The sequence below is a fragment of the Helianthus annuus genome, chromosome 1, assembly GCF_002127325.2.
Source record: "Helianthus annuus cultivar XRQ/B chromosome 1, HanXRQr2.0-SUNRISE, whole genome shotgun sequence".
Lineage (NCBI taxonomy): Eukaryota > Viridiplantae > Streptophyta > Magnoliopsida > Asterales > Asteraceae > Helianthus > Helianthus annuus.
In genome coordinates this window covers 94,484,606-94,506,076 of record NC_035433.2, presented here as the reverse complement: position 1 = coordinate 94,506,076, position 21,471 = coordinate 94,484,606, and the positions used below count along the sequence as shown (strand labels likewise).

The 21,471-nt window shown below is 37.8% G+C and overlaps 2 protein-coding genes across 2 annotated transcripts; one reads left to right on the top strand and one right to left on the bottom strand.

The window, feature by feature from the left end:
* The first annotated feature begins 4,418 nt into the window (after nt 1–4,418).
* On the top strand, nt 4,419–8,120 carry LOC110876091 (uncharacterized protein At4g18257). The gene is made up of 3 exons (XM_022124273.2): nt 4,419–4,841; nt 7,372–7,683; nt 7,849–8,120. Exons 1-3 carry the CDS (start codon nt 4,558–4,560, stop codon nt 8,009–8,011), a joined length of 759 nt encoding a protein of 252 aa, XP_021979965.1. The 5' UTR covers nt 4,419–4,557; the 3' UTR covers nt 8,012–8,120.
* A 2,556-nt stretch (nt 8,121–10,676) lies between these two features.
* Nucleotides 10,677–12,893, bottom strand: LOC110876097 (uncharacterized protein At2g34460, chloroplastic). The gene is made up of 5 exons (XM_022124277.2): nt 12,729–12,893; nt 12,456–12,635; nt 11,547–11,666; nt 11,201–11,473; nt 10,677–10,977 (listed from the first exon to the last, which is right to left on the bottom strand). The coding sequence occupies exons 1-5, from the start codon at nt 12,837–12,839 to the stop codon at nt 10,813–10,815; spliced, it is 849 nt and encodes a 282-aa protein (XP_021979969.1). The 5' UTR covers nt 12,840–12,893; the 3' UTR covers nt 10,677–10,812.
* Nucleotides 12,894–21,471: the final 8,578 nt, after the last annotated feature.

Genomic DNA, 21,471 nt, shown 5'->3' with positions numbered 1-21,471 from the left:
TTCGACACCATGTTTAAGTGTTTTTCATGGGCACTATTCGCCCATTGGAAGTCCAAATATGAGGAATCTTAACCCAAGATAATCTTCACCATAATGTATAACATTCAACAATGATTTTGGTTAATGTTTAGATTTGTTTGTTTTGTATGTATATGTTACAGTTACATAATACGTATATTCGTCCTAAGCATTATAAGGTACCATAAAATGGCCACGCAAGGAGGTAGGATGAATTCCATCCATTTAACCTCATTATATGGGTTCACCATAGCACAAAATCATCAACTTAGTTGATGATTTTGGTTGGTCATGAATAAGAATTTACGAGTAACTAAACTTGCTAAGTGGCCAAATGAGAGCAACCAAGATGTGTACATTCCCAACATGGCAAATGTTGGAGACGAGGTGTGGTTGTTTCATTTTGGTTTCTTGGAAACCACTTAGGTAACTAATCATCTAAATCACTTAAACAACTAAGTGACTTGACTAGATGAGTGCATTCCAAACATGGACAGTGTTTAGAGAATTGGTGTAGTCTTGCTCACTTTGTGACTAGGAAGTTGTTTAGTGACTTAAGTTGGTTGATTTGGAGGTGTTTGCACCTCAAACTTTCTGAAATGACACCTCAACTCAAGCCGCTCAACATGCAAATTAGTTGGGAACAAGGTTTGGTTCATGTTCATCCAAGAAAGATATTTAAAAGTTATAATAAGTTTGAAACCTTGACAAAACACAAATTTAACCTCACTTTGGACCTCAAATTGTTGATGTTCCAACCAAGTTTCCCAAGTTAAACTTGTGGAGACATTCCTAGAGGTGTTCCAAGTGAGTTGAAACAAGTATTCATCAATAAGAGGAAGAGAAAGTGAGTTGAAGCTCACTTTTACACTTGAAGATAATTTGTCCTAAAGCTGAAATTCCATAATGTTAAGAAGGTTTAGAGCGTGATTTGAGTGTGGGAAAAATGAAATGAAGGTGTGGGATGCTTAGTTATATAGTGGTTGATTAGGGTTAGTGTTTTAATGAAGGTAGAAGATGATTGGGGATAAATTGAGGTGAGAAAGGTGACCGACCCGTGCAAATAAAACAACTATCTGCGGATTAAGGCTCCCCGTGTCGCGCGATGAGGGAGTCTTTGGTGATCTCGCAACGCGACGACAATTTCCTAAGTTGGCTTGTTTTGTTCAAGTTTGGCCCCTCTACTTGTTTGTTATGTTATTTTAAGCTAAAAACTTGTATTTTAACATGTATTCGAGTATTGGAAGATGTATATAAGTATGTGTTAGTCATCATGCGTGTATGAATGATAATTCGAATGTATGATAGTTTCACTTTCACATGTATACACGTGTTTGATAATATGTAGCATAAGTATGAATTTAAATACGATTGTTATAAACATGATTTCCCATTATGATTGAAGTCTCGAATTACAAGGTTGAAACGAAGCACGAATACAAACTTTCTAACAACAGAAACATGAAAATACGTAATGTTACAAAGGCATTGAGAACTTCGCATATATGGTTAATTACATGAATGTGATAAGGGCTATGATCCTCACACAAATGCAATTGAAGACATGAATACTCACATGAGTGATTTAAGGAAAATGACACACACTATATGAAAATAAAACAATAGATTTTATAAAATACTTATCCGATTTGAATATATTTGTTGAGGCGATCACAATTATTATACTTGATTTGAACTAAATATTATTATACATGCACATTGTAGGATTTGAAACCTCCAATAACAGGCCCATAAGGCTATAATGCGAACGATGCGATCTTATTGATTGATTGGCCCCAAGCTAACATCATAAGTAGGCTACAAACAAGGAATATACATGTGGATAATATAGAATGCCCCTCGTATGGTGAACTAGAGGAATTGGTCGAGCACATCTTATGTGCTAGACATTGCATCCTTGGTTTTTTTATTAACTAGAACTACGACTCGCCGTAATGCGGCGGGAATTCTTTAGTTATAACTAAGTCGATTTAGGATACGCATGTTATGTTGAACCCATCAAACGGAAAAAAAAAATAGACAATGTAAAAATGTTCACCCACACACGCACGTTGCGTCGTGTTAACTCGCAAAATTTAGAACAAAACGTAAAAACGCTAAACCAAAGACGCACGTTGCGATGTGTTAAGTCACAACGAAGCATAAAGCGAAAAATTTGCGAAAAATGAAAACTATAAAGGACCAAAGTTGAAAGTAAAAAAAGTTGTGAGGATAGATTGCAAAAGTTAAAAAGTTTTTTGTTAAAAGTAAAAAAAACAAATAGTTTTGGGTTAAAAGTAATTTATGAAATACTTTTTTGTGAAAAGTACAAAATTAATTTTTTTAAAAAAAAACCCTAAAGCCATGGTTACAACAACCATATGTATAATCATTTTTTCTTTGAAAAACCTCCAAAGTCAAGATTACAACACATAAGTAAAAAAAAAAAATTAAAGTGGTTAAATCGCAAAAGATGAAAACTTTTGAATTAGAAGTAAAAAATCGAATTAATCAAAGGGGTTAAATTACCAATGATTAAAACTTTAAACTTAAATTGTCAAAGATTAAAACTTTAGTGTTAAAAAGGAAACAAAAATTAAAAATTTTAAACTTAAATTGTCAAAGATTAAAACTTTAGGATAAATTGTCAAAGATTAAAACTTTAGGGTTAAAAAGAAACAAAAATTACAAGTTTAAACTTAAATTGTCAAACATTAAAAATTTAGAGTTAAAAAGGAAAATTTCCATTTTTTTTTGAAAGACTCCCAAAGCCTAACTTACAACACATATATGCACATATATCTTGCTAAATTGTCAAAGATTAAAACTTTAGGGTTAAAAAGAAACAAAAATTACAAGTTTAAACTTAAATTGTCAAACATTAAAAATTTAGAGTTAAAAAGGAAAATTTCCATTTTTTTTTTGAAAGACTCCCAAAGCCCAACTTACAACACATATATACACATATATCTTGCTTCTTTATAGTGTTTAATGTTTAACTAGGATTGCGACCCGCCGCAATGCGCCGGGGATTTTTTAGTTATAACTAAGTGGATCTAGGACCCGCATGTTATGTTAAACCTGTCAAACGTGAAAAATAGACGATGTAAAAACGTTCACCCACACACGCACGTTGCGTCGTGTTAACTCGCAAAATTTAGAATGAAACGTAAAAATGTTAAACCAAAGACACAGCTGCGATGTGTTAAGTCACAAAATTTAAAACCAAACATAAAGCGAAAAATTTGCGAAAATTGAAAACTATAAATGACCAAAGTTGAAAGTAAAAAAATTATAAGGATAGATTGCACAAGATAAAAAAGTTTTGGGTTAAAAGTAAAAAACAAATAGTTTTGGGTTAAAAGTAATTTATGAAATATTTTGGGTGAAAAGTAAAAAAAGCATTTTTTTTTTTGAAAACCCCCAAAGCCAACGTTACGACAACAATATGCATAACCATTTTTTCTTTGAAAACCCCCAAAGCACACCCCGCGTTGCGGCATGACATAAAACGGTGTCAAATAGTACTAATGTCACACAACCGTCATCGACCACCAACACTGACTCGACCTAGGATATGCGTGTTGCGACGAACCTGTCAAACATGAAAAAATAGAGGTAAAAATGTTGAACCACACATGCACGTTGTGTTGTATTAACTCGAAAAATTTAGAACTATACGTAAAACAAAATTTTGCGAAAAATGAAAAGCATAAGTGAAAAAAGTTACGAAGCTAAATTGCAAATAATGAAAATTTTTGGGTTAAAACTAAAAAACAAATTATGTAGGGTTAAAATTGAAAAAAGTAATAACCTTGAGGTTAAAAGTAAAAAAAATCAAGTTTTTTTTTTTTTGAAAAACTCACAAAGCACAAGTTACAACTAATAATGTACAAAAAACTTGTAAACTTATATATGGAATAATTAGAGTTAAAAAAAGAAAATTTCCATTTTTTTTTTGAAAGACTCACAAAGCCCAACTTACAACACACACATACATCTTGCTTGTCTAGGGCATACGGTGTGGAGCGGCAAAGGGAAGTGGCAAACCACTTTGCCACTCGGTAACACCACCACCAACATATAGTTTGCCGAAATGGTTGGGTAAATCGGTGATGGAACACCGATTCGGCAAGAGGGAGAAGGAGAGAGAGGGAGGGTATTGTGGGTGGGGTCCATTCCTATCTCAACCAATCACACCCTTTTCCTTTTTTTTTTTTAAATAGTTTACCACTTCACCAAGTGTTTAAACCATTGCCAACATTTTTCACCAAAGTTTAAACACTTTTGCCTAATTGACATGACGCGCTCTCATTGATCGGTTTTTTGGTTTGCCACTTTAAAGTGTTTAACCACTCCTTATACCCTTATATGTTTAATGTGTAATAATCACCCCGTTCTAAAATGTTTTAGTTGTCACTTTATAACCAAAATTGTCCGTGAAAATTAGCCAACTGCAAACACATAAACCCTAAAACGTATCATCAATCAATCGAAACCCTAGAAAACCAATCACCGTTATCTTCAACAAACAATCAAATGGCGGAAGAAGATACCGGGAAGAAGAAGAGAGTGGTGGTGGAATCACTAGGATGGTTAACGGAATCCTCAATCATGCCCAAAAAACACCGTGCAATCGCCGGTGTTGGCCCCTCATCAATTCTCGAGCTCAAGGCACAATTATACAAGTCTCAAGAAGAAGCCAAAACTACCAATTCGAATAAGAATCCAGATCAGCTCGAGGTTCACCGTGCGAAGAAGAAAATTGTTCCGAATGATGTCTTTGCCGGCAAGAACTCCGGTGTGGATGCTCGTTCTCACAAGTACGGAACCCTAATTTAACCTAATATTGATTTTTTTTTCTTGTATTGATTTGGTGTTAGTAGTTAGGGTTTGTTTGTATTATAGACATTTCAATTGACCTCTGTCTGCAAGTATCACTTAAGCTAGATTGTAAAAATAAATAGAGTAAGATTAGTTATAGATCTTCATCCTGCTAACCAACCAGCCATTCATTTGCCAAGGCGCATAGGCCGAGCCTGGCGCTTAAAAAACGAGGGCTTTTTAAGCTAGGCGCATAGTCTAAAATACCATTTTTAGGGGTTTTAGACATGTTTAGGTGATTCTATGCTTATTTAGGTTGATTCCAGCCCTTTTTAGGTTTTTTTTTTGTTTATACCATTTAGGCCGGATTTTACCTTGAAGCAGGGTCTGAGAGCCTGAAAGCTCGCCTTTTAGGGAACAGCGGAGTTTGGTGGGCTGGGATACATCCAAGCACCTAGGCATGCTTATAGGGCTCTTGACAACATAGACCTGCAATTGAATAGTTATGTTTTATTTATTTATTTTTTTTTTCTAAATCTTGATGCACATAATTAGTAGTTAAATACAATGATAACAGAGGCTTGAAACAGAGAACTTTGTCAATTGTGTTGGGTTGGCGGGTTGGATAGTTGCATCCTAAAACGACACGTATAGTTGTTCGTGTTAAAGACAATAATCCTAAGCTAGACACACTTTAAAACATGTAAAACAAACATGGCTCGTTTTGGCCATTTATGTATATGAGTGAAACGGGTTGACATGTTATTGGGTTGACGGGTTGGCACTTGGCCTGTCATAGATATTCATCCAATCAATCAATCTTTCATCTGGGAAGTTAGAAGTATAATCCCTGTAATTGCAATTGAATAATTAATTTTGTTTTTAAAAAATTGATGCATAGTATTAATACATTTTTAGTTTGTCTTCTATTTGATGCTAAAAAGTTGTCAGTTTCTTCCTGGGTATTAATCGTGCCCTGTTGGTGGGTTGAATGGTTGAATCTAAACACGACCCATACATTTTTGCGTGACACTTAAAATCTGTAACCTGTACACGGCCCATTTGGGCCAGTTATTTAAACGAGTCAAACAAGTTGACATGCTGTTGGTTGTAGTCAAGTTGTAAGCATGCTAAATGGATTAAAGGGTTGTAATAGATGGGTTATATAAGGGTTGGTGGGTCCACCTGTTTGTTTAAAGGGGTTGACAGTTCAACCTTTTTAATTAAACTGGTTAAATATGTCAAACCGAGCACGACCTCATTTATTAAACAACTTAGATATGACAATCCTAAACCTGTATTTGTAATTGAATAATTAATTTTGTACTTAAAACCTGATGCATAGTATCATTACAATGATAATACAGACCCAAAACAGAGAGCTTGTCTTCACACTTTTTCTGTATTTACTACTATTGTTTTTTAGTTTTCTCTAGGGTGTCAATTGTGTCAACTTGTCAGGTTGAATCATTGATATTAAACACGACCCATACATATACTGATGTTAAAACTTAAAAGACATCCTGATGCATAGTATCATTACATTGATAATACAGACCCAAAACAGAGAGCTTGTCTTCACACTTTTTCTGTATTTACCACTATTTTTTTTTAGTTTTCTCTAGGGTGTCAATTGTGTCAACTTGTCAGGTTGAATCATTGATTCTAAACACGACCCATCATGGTTTTAAAAAACTGTTGAGGCGTGCGCCTCGAGGTGCGCCTCAAGGCGAAACGGACAAAAACGATTCTGAGGCGCGCCTCAGGGGGTTTATACTGTATGTGCGCCTCAGAGGGGCTGAGGCGCTAAAAAGGATGTGCCTCAGGTGCGCCTCAGGGGTTTTTGATAGTTGTTTTTGATGTTTTTGAGTTTTTGTGTCAATTTCAAGCAATTTATGTCTTTTTTATGTGTGTTTTTGATTATTTTGATGATGAATTTAGTTAGTATTACTATTTTTATAAGATATATAATATTTATATATTTTTTTAACTCCGCCTCGGGCTTACGCCTCGTGAGGCGAAGGGAAAACGCCTCGAAACTCGTTTCTGTTTTTTAAATCTTGGCGACCCGTACATATACTGGTGTTAAAACTTAAAAGACATCAATTCTAACCTGGACACACTTAAAATCGTGTAATCTGAATATGACCCGCTTTGAGCTTTGACCAATTATCTAAAATCTTAATGAGTCAAACGGGTTGACATGTTGGTAGGTTGTTATCAAGTTATAAACATGCTAAATGGGTTGAAGGGTTGTAAAAATGTGTTAAAATGGTTTGGGAAAGGTTCGGCGGGTTGACTTGTTTGTTTTAAGGGGTTGACCTGTTTAATTAAATGGGTTAAACAGCTTATCTGACTCGAGCACATCCTCATTTATTAAATAACTTAGATATGACAACCGATAATCTGATTATTTATGGGTTAGGTCCAGGAATTGCTGTCACTAATTTTCTCTTCAAAACTGTTTACTTGCAGCCCCGAAAACTGTTCAGCTTTGTTCTTTTTAATGACAAATTGACATAATTTCAGGGATAAGTTGGAGATGAAAGCAGTGAAAGATGGGTCAGCCAGCTATGCAGCTCTAGAGAAGAAAGCCGAGTTGTATGAAAAGCTGGCAAGGGGAGAAGTATCTGATGAGGAAGATAAGGAGAAATATTGTGTTGATTTTTTCAGTAAGACCTATGTAAATGACGAACCACAAAGACATAGCCCGTTTTCTATAGAAACAAGCAAACACGAGCCTGATACATATGATGAACCTGTGTTGCCTGATACACGGGCTACGGGCCTCGGTAGGGCAGCTGGTACATTAGACAATGATGAACATAAGCGTTTTGTGAGGTACTTTTTCCCAACTTTATCAATTATCATTTCCTTTTTTAGTCCAGACAAAGAATGTTTTCCTAAAAGATTGCTTGATGATCAAGAAATTGTTTTTGTGTAATGTGTTTCTAAAAGATTAGTTGATGATCAACAAATTGTTTTATGTTTTGTTGTATTTTTTAGGGAAGTGCATGAAGAAGTTAATGAAGCTCGGGAAAAAGTGTCTGAACTAAAAGTCCGTAGGCAAGAGCAGGTGGCTGCTCGGCGAGAGAAGTTAAAACAGGCTTATTTGAGGAAACAATTGGAGAAATTGAAAGCTCAATCTAAACAAGGTAATGATACATGATTTGACATTTGATGCAAAATTTTGTTACCTTAACCGACCTGAAACATGTATAAATATGAAATAACATCGTCCAATCATTCAATGTTTATTCGTTTTTCACCTATGGTTATTTAGATCGCTCCCTAACTGTTGCGAATGTGATATATCATCCTGTATTTAAAAAAAAAAACTTGGATGATTGCTTGGTCTCGAAAGGTTGTCTTTATGTGTTCAGTCATCCTCTACAGATTACCGAATATTCTTTTAAAAAATTTGATCTAAATTTGTGAGTATATATTACATGAAATAATTAAAGAAATAAACCTTAAACCAGATGGTATTTATTCATGACATTTTGGTCGGTCCATGTGGATGATACAAGAAAGAATCTAGCACAAGTGGTGTCGTAGAATGTAAGGTGTAAAGGTGGTTTGTATTAACTCTTTTATTGAGTTATATTTTTAGGGTAAGGGTTTAGCTTTAGGGGGAGGGGACAAGGAAGGTAAGGAGCTGCAGGGTTATTCAAGCCTGTGGCTCTAAATTATCTCGAAAGAAACTATGGTAAAATCAGCTCAAGCTAATTTGGATCGAGCCAACCGGCCTGTATGAATTCTCAGACCGATATGAAAACTTGATGGGAGCATTTTGAAAGCAAGGTTCCTGCTTGAATGAAAGTCAAATAGAATAAAAAAATGGGTTTCGTTTTTTAGGCTGGACGGTGTGGAAGAAAGATGAAGCGGGATGTGAAGGGAGCAACTGATAATGATGATGTTGCTGAGGTGGAGATGACGTTGATGGATTTGTGGGATGGTGAGGGAGCAACAGGAGTTCCTTGCCGATTTGGAGAAGGAATATAGATGAAGTGGAGGGGGATGCCGGCCGAATGGAGATGGGAGCACCCCACCTAGGCGGGAGAGAGCGAGAGCAAAAGATCCACACTGTCCAACCTTGGTGTATTTCGTTGTTGGAATTCAAAGATCCACACTGTCCAACCTTGATGTATTTGGTTTGCATGATTTGTTGGAATTCGAATTCAAAGTATGTTCTTATTGTGCTTAGTTTACAAATGAATTGACCCAAATTCCTTCGTCTAAATGAACTCGAACATTCCTGCAACCAAGAAATTAGAATCTCTGGCCACTCATTGTGGCCCCGTCCGCCACCCTTACTGTCGACTCATCCCACCACTGCCACCTAACTGCCTTTGACACCCGTCACCGCCGACGCCACAATCACCACGACCATGGCCGTGCTGTTGCCACCAAGACCAAGTCATCGCCATTGCGTCCAGCATCCTCGATATTTTTGGTGTTGCAGCAATGATGGTAAGCGGTGGCGGAGGTGTGGGGGGTGATGGCGGCCGTGGAGGCAGAGGGTGGTACGGGGTGCCGGCGATGGCAGCAAGCAGCCAGTAGACGAGAATTTAATGATAGAATCTAATTCCCTTGTGATTATTTTATGACCCAAATGCATTACAAATTTGAAAACTCTAGTTAAGCAAAAGACGCATCTAGCAGTAACAAGCAAAAAAACTACTAAATCTCATCTTCTCTTGCTTCTTGTTGGAAATCACCGTTGTGTGAAAACCTAGTTAGAGAAATAAAGCGTAGAACTTTTGAAAGCGGATTTTAATGGCTTTTATTGATTAAAAACTACTAAATCTCATGTTCTACTTCTAGTACTCGAGATTCGTATGCCTAGGCCTAAGGCTCCCCCATAGGCCTGTTTACGAGCCGAGCCATGTTGACGGATCTAACTTGAAAACGTGCTCTTACGCGTTGAAACCCAACAAACAAAAAAGACGCTTATAGCCCCCAAGTTTTATTTCATCTTTTGCATATTAATTTATGTGGAACATAAATAATCACATCACCCAGTGAATATGAAATTTGATTCAATTACCAAACAGAAGAACAATTGTGAGAGATTATTACAACTGAAAGAAGAAATTCACTCAAGGTGAAGTTCAAATTCTATTTTCTCACACCTACTCATTAAAAAATTTAACACTAGCTTGTTCATTATACATCAAGGGCTTCATGTGTAGGCCATGCCTCATTCATTGGTTATACATCACACTTGTAAAAACCTGTTCATTCATAATCTTACTACTAGCTTTTACAAGGATGAGCTGAGCGGTTGGTTATACATCAAGGCCGGAAATGGCTTCACGTCTAGACGTGTAGCTCACCCATTTTCTTAGACAAATGGATTGTTAATACCTTCGTATTCTTCAACTTATGTAAAGGTAAGCAAGTCTACAATACAACGGCTAGCTCTATCAAGGAGAATATCATCTCATTACTCGCAGCACCAAAGATTGTTTTTAATAAGCCATAAAGTTGACCTTTAGTTGGTTAAGAGCCTTTAACCCAACTACACTAAGGGGATGTTTGTTTACCTCTTAATGAGACTCTTCCTCTTACTGGTTCAGCACTTAATGGTTCAGACTGTTTGTTGCGCGAGCTGATGTCTGAATGGTTCAGACATTTGCCTCTGAATGGTTAAGCATTATATTGAATCTGAATGGTTAAGACCTCTACTCTGGATTGGTCAGACATTTGTCTCTGAACGGGTAAACATTATACTGGCTCTTAATGGTTCAGACCTCTTATTGGTTCAGCACTTAACCATTCAGAAGTTGCCAAACAGCCCCTAATAAGTTGCCAAACAACCCCTAATAGTGTGAAATAACATGTATCGAGTATTCATATCCAACTCTCAAGGTTATCTTTCATTCTTTTTGCATATTAATGTATATGATCAAAGTCGTAAAGGTATAGAACAATGACATACAAATCGATGGTTTGATACAATATGAGTTACCGTTCTTTAATGGAACCAAAGAGCTCAATGAACGACTTTTTAGGAGCATCGGTCCGTGCAACTATCTCCACAACTTTATAAGAAGCCTGCGGATGAAGCAGCGACTCAACAGCCACCTCCGCTACCTGGTCTCTCGAAATTGATCCATCAGACAGCGTATCCTACAAAGAAAGAACATTGACTTTTTTGGTCAAACGGGTCACATACAGTATGCAAAGGTGATACATGTTAAGATAGATACGGATGCAAAAAAACACAGTTTATGATGTAAAACAAAGCGGACTGCAGTTAACATTCATTCGTGCGTAAATCAATAAACTTCATTTCACGATTCAACCACAAAAGTCAACGGGGTTAAGAAAGTAGGATTCTTTATATGTATACCTCTGGTTCCATGACAATGTTCCCATTTGGTGGGTCGTTTTTTAACCCTCCGGGCCTTATGATAGTGTAGTTAATACCCGATTTCCGTATGTACTGTTCAGCTTGAAGCTTTGCCACTAATACAAGTCCAAACGCATTGAGAAAGACATAAGCCGGGTTAAGCAACTGGCCCATTGCAGCACCGTTGACCAAAATAGAACTCACGAGGATAAACCGTTTCACACCAACCTTTCGACATGCATCAACTAGATTAACCGTACCATAATAGTCGACCTGTAACCCCAAATATTAGTGTTAACAGGCTCAATGGTGATGTAAAAAAGATTAAAAAATGTGAAGAAATAACCTTCCATGGAGCCAACAAGTCCCATGAATACTGAAAACCAGTAGCACATATGACAGCATCCGAATCATCACCAATGGCGTCGGCTAACTTTTCCGAACCTTCTGTTACATCTGATTTCACCTGACAGTAGCCAATGTTAGGCCTGTTAAACCGAACGTTCATTGAAAACCGTTGGGCAAGAAGTTTGTTTATCTAACAAACGAATTAACATGTACAGAAGCTTTTGTTCATTTAACTAAACAAACGGACAAGGACGCATGTCCCATTGGTTCGTTTATTTACATGCGGTTATTTGTGTTCATTTATGATTGTTTACATGTTCATCTATATAATATTAGTTAGTAGGGCTGTAACACTTGCACCAAGTTTCATCCGCTATGCACCATTCATTTGTACGATAAAGCTAAATGAACAAGGTCTTGTTTGGTTCGGTTAAAACACTTATGGGTTAGTAATTGACTAACAAACAAACACGAATGCATTCAATTTATTTGCCTATGTATGTTTGTTCATCTACTTTCACTTTGTTTAAGTAATAAGTGTTAAGGAACAAAGTAAAATATTCATTTTGCCCCGCAAGCGGTGTGCACATATAATGTATATATGTGTGGGCACTCGGGGACAAAAGTGAAATGGTACTGACTTTAACGTTGTTATTTTACTAATTTCATGAAAATAACGTTAAAAGCGGCGAATGGTTAATCATGCATCAGGTGGTGACGTTGATAGCTGAAAGATACGGGGTACATGCACCAATCAGTCTCTGTCCCGATTGTCAGTGTTATGTGTCTTAGGTCCAAGGCTTGATACAAAACTACAATCGAGCCGGGTCTCACTAAAAGCAGCCGCTCTATTCCTTCCTATGAGGTCGAGGTAAAATACCAAAAGGAAACACATTCATTTTCTTACAAATTGAAGGTCTTCAATCGGATTCGGGAACATCGATTTGGCCTTGTCGGCATCACGAACACCCGCTTTAACTGCAAAACCCTTGGCCAGTAGCTGCTCAACGATTCTCTTCCCGGTTTTACCAGTAGCTCCAGATACAAATATCTTCTTCTTCTCCGCTTCAATTTCACTTATTTCCATCTGAAACACCAAGGCAAGGCAAGCAGAATTAATTTTTTTCTTACAATTTACAAGACACCAAGTGTGAATGTAATGGAATGGAATGGAACTAACCCGCGTTGATTTGGTGTGAAATTTGCCAAGGGAAAGAATGATGTTAGACAAGGGTTTTGAAGGCGTCAAGGATCTCAGAGGGGATGAAGCTGCCATTGCTGTAAGCCACATAAACTTACACGTACCTCTTTAGCTTTCATAGCGTTATTAAACTAACGTAAAAGATCACTAAAAAGTGGGTCTAGGAAGGAGTGTGGAGATATATCTAGGGTCCTAAACGGGTCGTGTTTACAGGTTGACAGGCTCAACCCGATCTGAACCCGAAAATTTTGTCATACATATGAACTTGAACCCGATCCAAATATTCGTGGGTTAACCCGAACACGACCCGTTCAACCCGAATTTTTTTAAATTTTTTTGCCACAATTTAATATATTAAATTAAAATTTACTTTAAAAACATAAATGTATATAATACAATTACAATTAATCTATAAAAATTTATATGAACTTCTCTTTTAAAGTTATAATCATGGCATAAAATACACATCCAATTTAATTTATAACATAAAACATACTGTAAAAAAATATAACATAACATAAAGAGCTTAAACGGGTTAACCCGCCAACCCGACTTGGTTTACCCGAACCCGACCCATTTAGCTAAACGGGTTCTCGGGTTCAACCTGAAACTAGGGATGAGCATTTGGTATCAAATACCGATCTCGATCCCGTCCCGTACCGATCCTGATCCCAAAAATACCGTACCGGATTTTTTCGGTACCGGAAACGGTATCCACTTTTTGGCATTTTCGGTGTCGGTATTTTTGGGATCGGTACCGGTAAAATACCGACTTTTACCTTCAAATACCGCTACTATACCGATACCGTACCGTACTGACATATTTCGGTATCGGTACCCAGTTTTGGGCCTTTGGCGAAATTCAGGATCAGGATTTTCGGGATCAGGACGGTATCAGGACGGGATCGGGATTTGCTCATCCCTACTTGAAACTTACTCGAACCCATTTATACTAAACCTAAACCCGTGAATTTCGTGTTAGGTTCATGTCGTGTTTTCGGGTCGTGTTAGAAGGGGTTAAATGTAATTGTCTATTAGTATAGGGTTATAGTGAGTTCAATTTATATATAGACTCGAGTTGTGAACAGAATTGATGATCGAACGAATTGAGTTTCCTCTTCTCTTGTGTTCTTCTCTCATCTTTCGATCATACGCTTTAATACCATTTTGATCGTAACAATGGTATCAGAGCTCTCAATCCTCTCGACTGTGGGTTAGACAAGAACAAATCAAACAAGAAGTTAGCAAAATTTGGGCGACAACAACAAGAATCAAGATCTACAGCAGCAGCGATCAACAGAGGTTTCAACATCAAATTAGGGCAACGACATTTAACAATCATAGCAGATTTCAACAAGCAACAATCGATTCAACAATCAAGCGGTTCATCTTTGGGAATTAGGGCAACACAGCAACAAGATTCAAGAACCGTTAAAGATTACTGTGATTCAAAGTTGTTCATTTGAGAAATCAACAAACGAAGTACAATGGAACAGTTAATGGCATATAATCAGGAAGGTACCGCTTAAAGATTACCGTGATTCGTTTCAAGTCTTATTCGACCAGGTTAGAAATCATGAAGAAATTTCTGAATTCTATGCTATATACCTATTCATATGTGGTTTAGAACTGGAAATTAGGAAAATCTTTGCTAGATGGCATCAATATAGCTGCACTAAGGTGAAAGATGTGATTTCATTGGCTTTAAAAATTGGTTCTAATAGCTTGCAAGATTCTTTTTCTCCATTTGATCCTAATTCTTCTTTTTATAACAAAGACTTGGAGTTTGATATTAACACCGCTCTTGAGGAATTGATGAAAGATAATGAGTTGGTTCGGAATGGAAAGATTCAAGAAACTTGTGATAATATTGTTCAAGAAACGATTGTAGATGAAGTGATTGATTATGTGCATAAAACAATTGAAGATGTATCCATTAAAGATGAGTGTAGTGAAGATAAGTTGTATGGTGAAATGTCCAAAGGGGTTGGGAATGTGATTCAAGAATCATTGGATAGTGATGATTTAAAGAAAATTGAAGAAGCAATGGAAATAATTCGACAACCAGAAATGGATTCTTTGTTTGATGGGTTTCTAAAGTTTTCGTTCCTTTATAAAATGCTTTTATATGATGAACAAGATACGGGTTGGGTGGATACCGGGTGGAGATGGATAAAGAGCTTGGTTCAAAGCTGCAGTATAAATATCCATAAAGGTGTGACTGTGTAGGTTTGGGATCCGAGTTCCATAATCCAAATTATGGGAACAAAAGTCTTTGAAGGGGAAAGGCTAAGTAGAGGAGGTGGTGGTGAAGTTTGGTCGATACATCATCGGAGGTTTATTCATTATTGTTTAGTGGATCTTCTTTTGGTCATTGGAGAATTATTGTGTAGTTGGTACAGTACTACAGTTGGTGAGAAAGAAGAGAGAGAAAGATCTGATTTCGGGAACCCTTGACCCGCCACACCGCCAACACCACCGCCACCTCTACGACCACCGGCAAATCCTCCATCCAACCCCACTACCGTCCACCACCCACCGTCGAACCCCCCTGAAACAACCAGAAAAACCACCGTCGTCTTCGAGCAGGTGGTGGGTCGTTGCGTTAATGGCGAGAGGCTCCTCTCAATCGTCTTTGAGCTTGTGGTGGTGGTTGAACAGAGGTGTTTAGTGGTGTGAATTTGAAGAGAGAAAAAGAGGATCAAAGCTCAGATTTGTGATATGCGAGAGAGAGAAAAGAGATCTGTGATTGTTTTGAATGAGAGAGAGAGAGAGACAAATATCTGATATATGTCAGTAGCTTAAATTACAAAATTACCCCCCCTCAAAAAATTGACATGCTTATTTACGTGTCCAGTTTCGATTGGTTAATATTGGTTCTCGCAACTGGAGGTGGTTTTCATTTGAACTGATCCCTATATATATGTATATATGTGTGTGTGTGTGTGTGTATATAGGGGAAGGTTTAAATGAGAACACTAAATATTGCGAGAACTGTGAGAACGAATGAAAAAATCACAAGAACTTTGTCAAAAACAATTCAAATTCAAATTTTTTTTACACTTATCATTATTATTCGAATACCATATTAGAAATTTAATTTACATGTTTAAATTTACATGAATTCGTAAATAAAGAAAATTTACACATCTGTAAGTTTGCCATTTACACGTGTGTAAATTTGTTCTATTTACACATGTGTAAAAAGTCTAATAAGAGTGATTTTGAGATGAGAAATGACTTATTTGATGGTGTAAATTCTTTTTTTGATGTTGTATTTTTATTACAATGAGGTTTGTATTAAAAAAAATTGGTTTTGATTGGTTTTTTCATTTGTTCTCACAGTTCTCACAATATTTAACGTTCTCAAGATAACCATATATATATATATATATATATATATATATATATATATATATATATATAGGGAGTCGCTAAAATAAAAACCATCCCCAGTTGTAAGAACCATGAGAACCACTCTCCACCAATAAGATTATGCCATTTATACATTATTATTTTACCCCCAAAAGGTTATTTTGGTAATTTAACCAAAATGTCAAATCTTCTCTGTCTCTTGTCTCTGTCTAATTAAGTCTCACCACACTTTTTCATTTACATCAACCCCTCCCCCAAAAATTGAATCTCTCATCTATTCTCTCTCTCAAATCGTTCACCACCAAAATAGTCTACAGCTTGAAATACTTTCAGATTTCTTCATGTCAATTTGACTAGATAGAGAGACCTTTTTGATATTAAGTTTCGGTAATAAACATGTTTCTAGCAGTTGTGACTGTGGAAGATGATAGCCACCAGTTCATCACCACCAATCTGCCACCCGCACACACCGGAGTTGATGAACTCGCCGCCGACCCCCGATGAACTCGACGCCGGCATCACCCACCCAGAGTTGATGAACTCGTCGCCGGTTTCTCTCTCACACTCGGAGGCGGTGGCGGCGGTGAAAGATGCGTGAAGGGGTGGTTATTGTGGTGGGTTAGGGGCGACAGTGTGTCGAAGGCGGTGGTGGTGGTGGTGAATGGTGGGTAGAGGGGTGGTTGTTGGAGGTGGTATTTGTTCTTTTGCACTTTCCGGCGACCTGAGGTACTGTGATGAGTTTTTTTTAAGCTCAATTTTGTTTGTTGGGGTTTCTTGATTTTTGTTTTATAGATGGTGAAAATATTTTGGGGGAGGGGGTGGTTTGTACCTTCTGTTCTCCTTTTTTGTATATTTTTGATAGTTTGGGTTGAAATTAACGATATGGGGATTAAGTTGGCAATGACCGGTGGTTCCGGGGGAGGCGGAGGTGACTTTTTTCACCGATGATGTCCGTCGACCTTTAGTTGTTGGTTTTTACTGTAGTTGTTTGAACAGTGAACTATGTGGGTTTTTGATCTGCTGGATTTGGGGCGGTGATGATGCAAAAAAAATATTTTTTGATGACGACGGCGCAGCAAGGATGGTGGATGGTAGGTTTTTGAACCTGCAACTCCACTTTGCAGCCTTTGATTATCGGAAAATCTGAGCCAAAACCCCATTTTTTTTTCAAGAATCCACACATTGTTTTGATTTTTGTTGTTGGTTTTTTATATTTTTTCCCAGTCGATGATGATAACAATTGTAAGGACCTGCAAAAATGTCCCAAAACGACTCGTAAGTGAAAACCCAGACCCCTGAAACCCTAATGTGCATGAAAAACCAAGAAAACAAGAATTTTGAGTTTCACGCGGGCCGCGTAAAACGTAAGCTTAGGCTTACGCAGGCCGCGTCAAAGTAAAGTTGACCGGATAAGCGTTCCAGGCCACGTGTCGCACACGTGGCAACCCTACCTATGACACGATAGCCCTAGTTGTAGACTAGGTGGCCCTCACGGGCCACGTAAGATCTTATTATGGTTTACGCGGGCCGCGTAAAACCTTAAATTTTGCTATAAATTGCCTGTGCATGGCCTGATCGTCTGTGCTCGAGAAAACTTTCAAAATCACATTTATTCTGTTCAAAAATCAAGTTTAAAGTAGGAAAACGCTGCTACGAGTACAGGGTATTAACTCGATCACTGCTACGATACAATGTCCGATCGATTGAAACCGATCCGATGGATGTTTAAGTGCTGCCCGAATTCGGGCTATACTTTGTCATTCGTCATGAGGGTTTTGATTTCGTGAGCTTATCGTAAATGTTGTATTAAGTTGCTGACCTAGTTTCGTATGCATTGTTATTTAAATCAGGTTACGAGGTTAAATCAGTAGGCAAGGTTCTGTCCGGTTAAACTTGCAATGTGAGTCATTCTCTTTTTATCAAAGTGCTTTACAAAACCCTAAAAGTTTTCCAGTTATATCTTGCAGTTATTAAGTCTTTGCTAATCTTTAATTACTGGCAGTATGTGGGGGGTTTTGTGCACATTACTACTAACGATTTATCACTGTTAGGTGGGCGAGCCTAACTAGTGATATGTCCACAGTCATAGATTCGGTCGAGTGACAGCTGAATCAGATAATTGTATGATAGGGACAAATATAAAAACCCTTAATGCTGTAAATTTATAACAAGGTGTCTTTTGTGTAAATTGAATGACTCGCCAGTATTTCCCAGCTGATAAAATTCTTTTTAAACATGTTTCAGGTGACTTACTTTGAATCAAGGAGAAGTGCTAGGTAGCACTAAAAAGCTTGGAGAGGTGGCTCAATAAAATAAATAAACCTGTTTTGTAAAACCAGGGATTTCCTCGTGTAAATTTCCTTTATTGTAAATTATGGGGTTTGTCCCAAATTGTGAAATAAAAGAATTGGGCATTTTCAGTTTAAAAGATCCTATCAAATAGTTCCGCTGCCAAATTAATCAATACCACGGGTTTCTGTTCTGCGGCTTCTGGATCGGGTCACACCGGGCCGGAGGCCGTGACAGAAAATGGTGGTATCAGAGCCACTGATTTAAGCAAATTAAGTATTTAGAAATACTTAATTTTTTCCTGATTGCTATTCTGTGATTTTGTGAAAACTTAAATTTACAATAAATAAAATCTTAACTTAAATTTGTGTGTGTCTTCATATGTGCTAACAGCATGAATGAACTGTCGGAGGCACTCTGAAACTTTATTATCCATAGCACCGATATGGATACTACCGGCACTTTCACTGGCTACTAGGCTGATACTGAAGAGCCAATGGTGTTCCAGGCCCAACTGCAGGAGAAACCAAAGACGAAAAAGAGAAGAAGACTTGTAGGCTGGAGGTGTATGCGTAGGAAGAAATAAGCGGTACAGAAAGTTATAAAGACTGAGGATCCGAAGGATAAGGGGAAAGGAAAAGAGATTGGGGAAAGTTCCGGGCAAGCCCAGGAAATGCCATCATGGGAGAAGCTGGATCGTAAACTGGCACTTAGTGACCTCATCGGACCTGCCGATGAAAACCTCTTCAATTACCCAGTAGAATCACAACTTCCAGTTAATCTAGAGCCTGCTATCCCAGATCCCATTGTCAACCCCCGACCTCTACAAGGAGAGCTGGAAGAATGGTGGACCACTGACTGGCAATTTCAGAATCTCTTAAATAACCCTAATACCTTTTTCCCCCAGTTTGACCCTGAACCTGCACCAAACCCACCTATGAGCACTGAGAACTTGGCTGAACTCCGCCACTATGGCGAGGTGCTGGTGGATGCAGGAAATCGAATCCGAGAAGTGGGGGAACAGATCTCATGGAAATACGACGAGAGGGAGCGTCGTTTCTGAGACCCCAGTTGGTTGTGGTTGCATGGTGGTGTGGTTATGTGTTTAATAATAATAAAACAATAATAAATAATAAAAATATAATCATGTAAAATAACTTACAAAACTTTTGTAAGATAACTGGTGTACGGATGCATACTAAAATATGTAAAATATGAAAGTCGCAAAGTCGATAATTTTGGCTATCCGTGTTTATATGTGTGATTGCTTTGTTATGTTTGGTTGTTAATTATTTGGTTTGGTTATTAATCATTTGGTGACAATAAACTATAATTATATTGTTAATTATTATTCAGATAGAAAACTGATGTGTGTAAAATGCAACATATAAATCACATCAATTAAGGCATAAAACTGACCCTTTTTAAGTACTAATGTTGGAAAAAGAGTGTTTTTGTCTTCCTTTTGTATTTTCAGGATGAAATGAGCTCAAATTCACAAAAGAAGCAAAAAGACAACTAATTCTAGCATAAATACAAGGAAAGGAATAAAAGTATGCTGCCCGGACCCTCAACGGCATCCTCCAAAGCAAAGAAGAGAAAGCAGAAGTCTGAACACGCCCCGTGCTCAGCCAGCACGGGGCCGTGCCCAAGAAGCAGCATAAAAGACAAACTTATAGAAGCTTCCATTGCCCACCACGGGGCCGTGTCCAGCGGGCACGGGGGCGTGGTGAAAGTACAGCAGGCGCATTAATTGTAATTGCGAATTACAATTAATGAGGAGAGAGAGTGTCAGACGGGCACGGGGGCGTGTCCAGCGGACACGGGGCCGTGCCCAGCCTTCTGTTCAGCCTATAAATAGGGGTGCTTGGTTTCATTCCATCTCATCCCTTGGCACACCACCTCTCTCACACTTCATCCACCACCCACCACCACCATAACACCATCATCCACCACCATCATCCATTGTCCATCGTAGAGTGTGTGAGTCGTCTCGGGATCCAAGATTGATAGTAAGAGTTCTTGACAATCAAGGCCATGTTTGCCTAAGTCTCTTACATCACTTGGTGAAAACAAGTGTTTAGTATAATACTTTTTATTTTTAATCTTTTGCACTTTTTATTTGGTTTTGTATTAATGACTTTAATAACTAGTTACTTATGTTGAAGGTGATCTTTCCTTATCGTTTGTCCGTGGTGTCTTGGCATTATTTTACTGTCTATATAAAATAAAAGATTTTCACCATTCATATCTCCACGGTCTATTTGGAGGTATGTTGGCTACCTGGTCGGGGGTTAAGGGAACGGTTTGGTAAGGGTCTTGCCCTTGTTCAGCGTTTAGAGGTCCTGCTTGGGACCTGGGTCAAATTTAGTAGGATCTCCTTCAATGCCCATAGGTATTGGATGGCGGGGATCCAAACTCTTTGACCCCCTCATAAGTTAACTACTATTAATACTATAACCCGGCTATTTAGGACTGTATCCCTGCTGACTCGGACTACTTAGCCGAGGGTAACGTCACCGCCGAAAGCGGGGCCTACCACAATTTGCATTAATAACTTAATTCATTATCTTTCAATAATCCGACCCTTTAGGATTGTGTCCTTGCTGACTCAAACTACTGGGTTGAGGGTAATGTCGCCTTCAAAAGAGGGGCCTACTACAATAACTAAGATAATCTCTTAAACAAGTGCAAAAGTGCGAAAATAATCAAAGGTTATACTAATACACGTGTCGGATCCAAGTGATTCATCTTGTCTATCTATTTTTTTATTTTATTTTATTTTTCAGCATTTAGTTAGTTTTTATTTTCTTAGTTTAAAAACATTTTTCTCACTTTTTGATTTGATTAGACGTTGAGGATAAACCGGTATTAAAAGCTCTTGTGTCCTTGGACGACCTCGGTATCTTACCAACACTATACTACGTCCACGATGGGTGCACTTGCCCATATGTGTGTTTAGTGTTAGTGAATATCGTGTTTTATAAATTTAAAACTTGGCTAAAGGTGTAAAAAGGGCTTAATTATAGATTAAAAATATATTACACTACACACGCAT

Bases quoted from the DNA above. Each gene is read 5' to 3' on its own strand.
- LOC110876097 (XM_022124277.2), bottom strand. From the start codon at position 12,839: ATGTGGCTTACAGCAATGGCAGCTTCATCCCCTCTGAGATCCTTGACG. The intron at 12,636-12,728 runs GTTAGTTCCATT...TTGGTGTTTCAG, and splicing joins TTCACACCAAATCAACGCGG to ATGGAAATAAGTGAAATTGA. The intron at 11,667-12,455 runs GTAAGAAAATGA...GGCTACTGTCAG, and splicing joins CGATTGAAGACCTTCAATTT to GTGAAATCAGATGTAACAGA.
- LOC110876091 (XM_022124273.2), top strand. From the start codon at position 4,558: ATGGCGGAAGAAGATACCGGGAAGAAGAAGAGAGTGGTGGTGGAATCA. The intron at 4,842-7,371 runs GTACGGAACCCT...ACATAATTTCAG, and splicing joins GTGGATGCTCGTTCTCACAA to GGATAAGTTGGAGATGAAAG. The intron at 7,684-7,848 runs GTACTTTTTCCC...TGTATTTTTTAG, and splicing joins GAACATAAGCGTTTTGTGAG to GGAAGTGCATGAAGAAGTTA.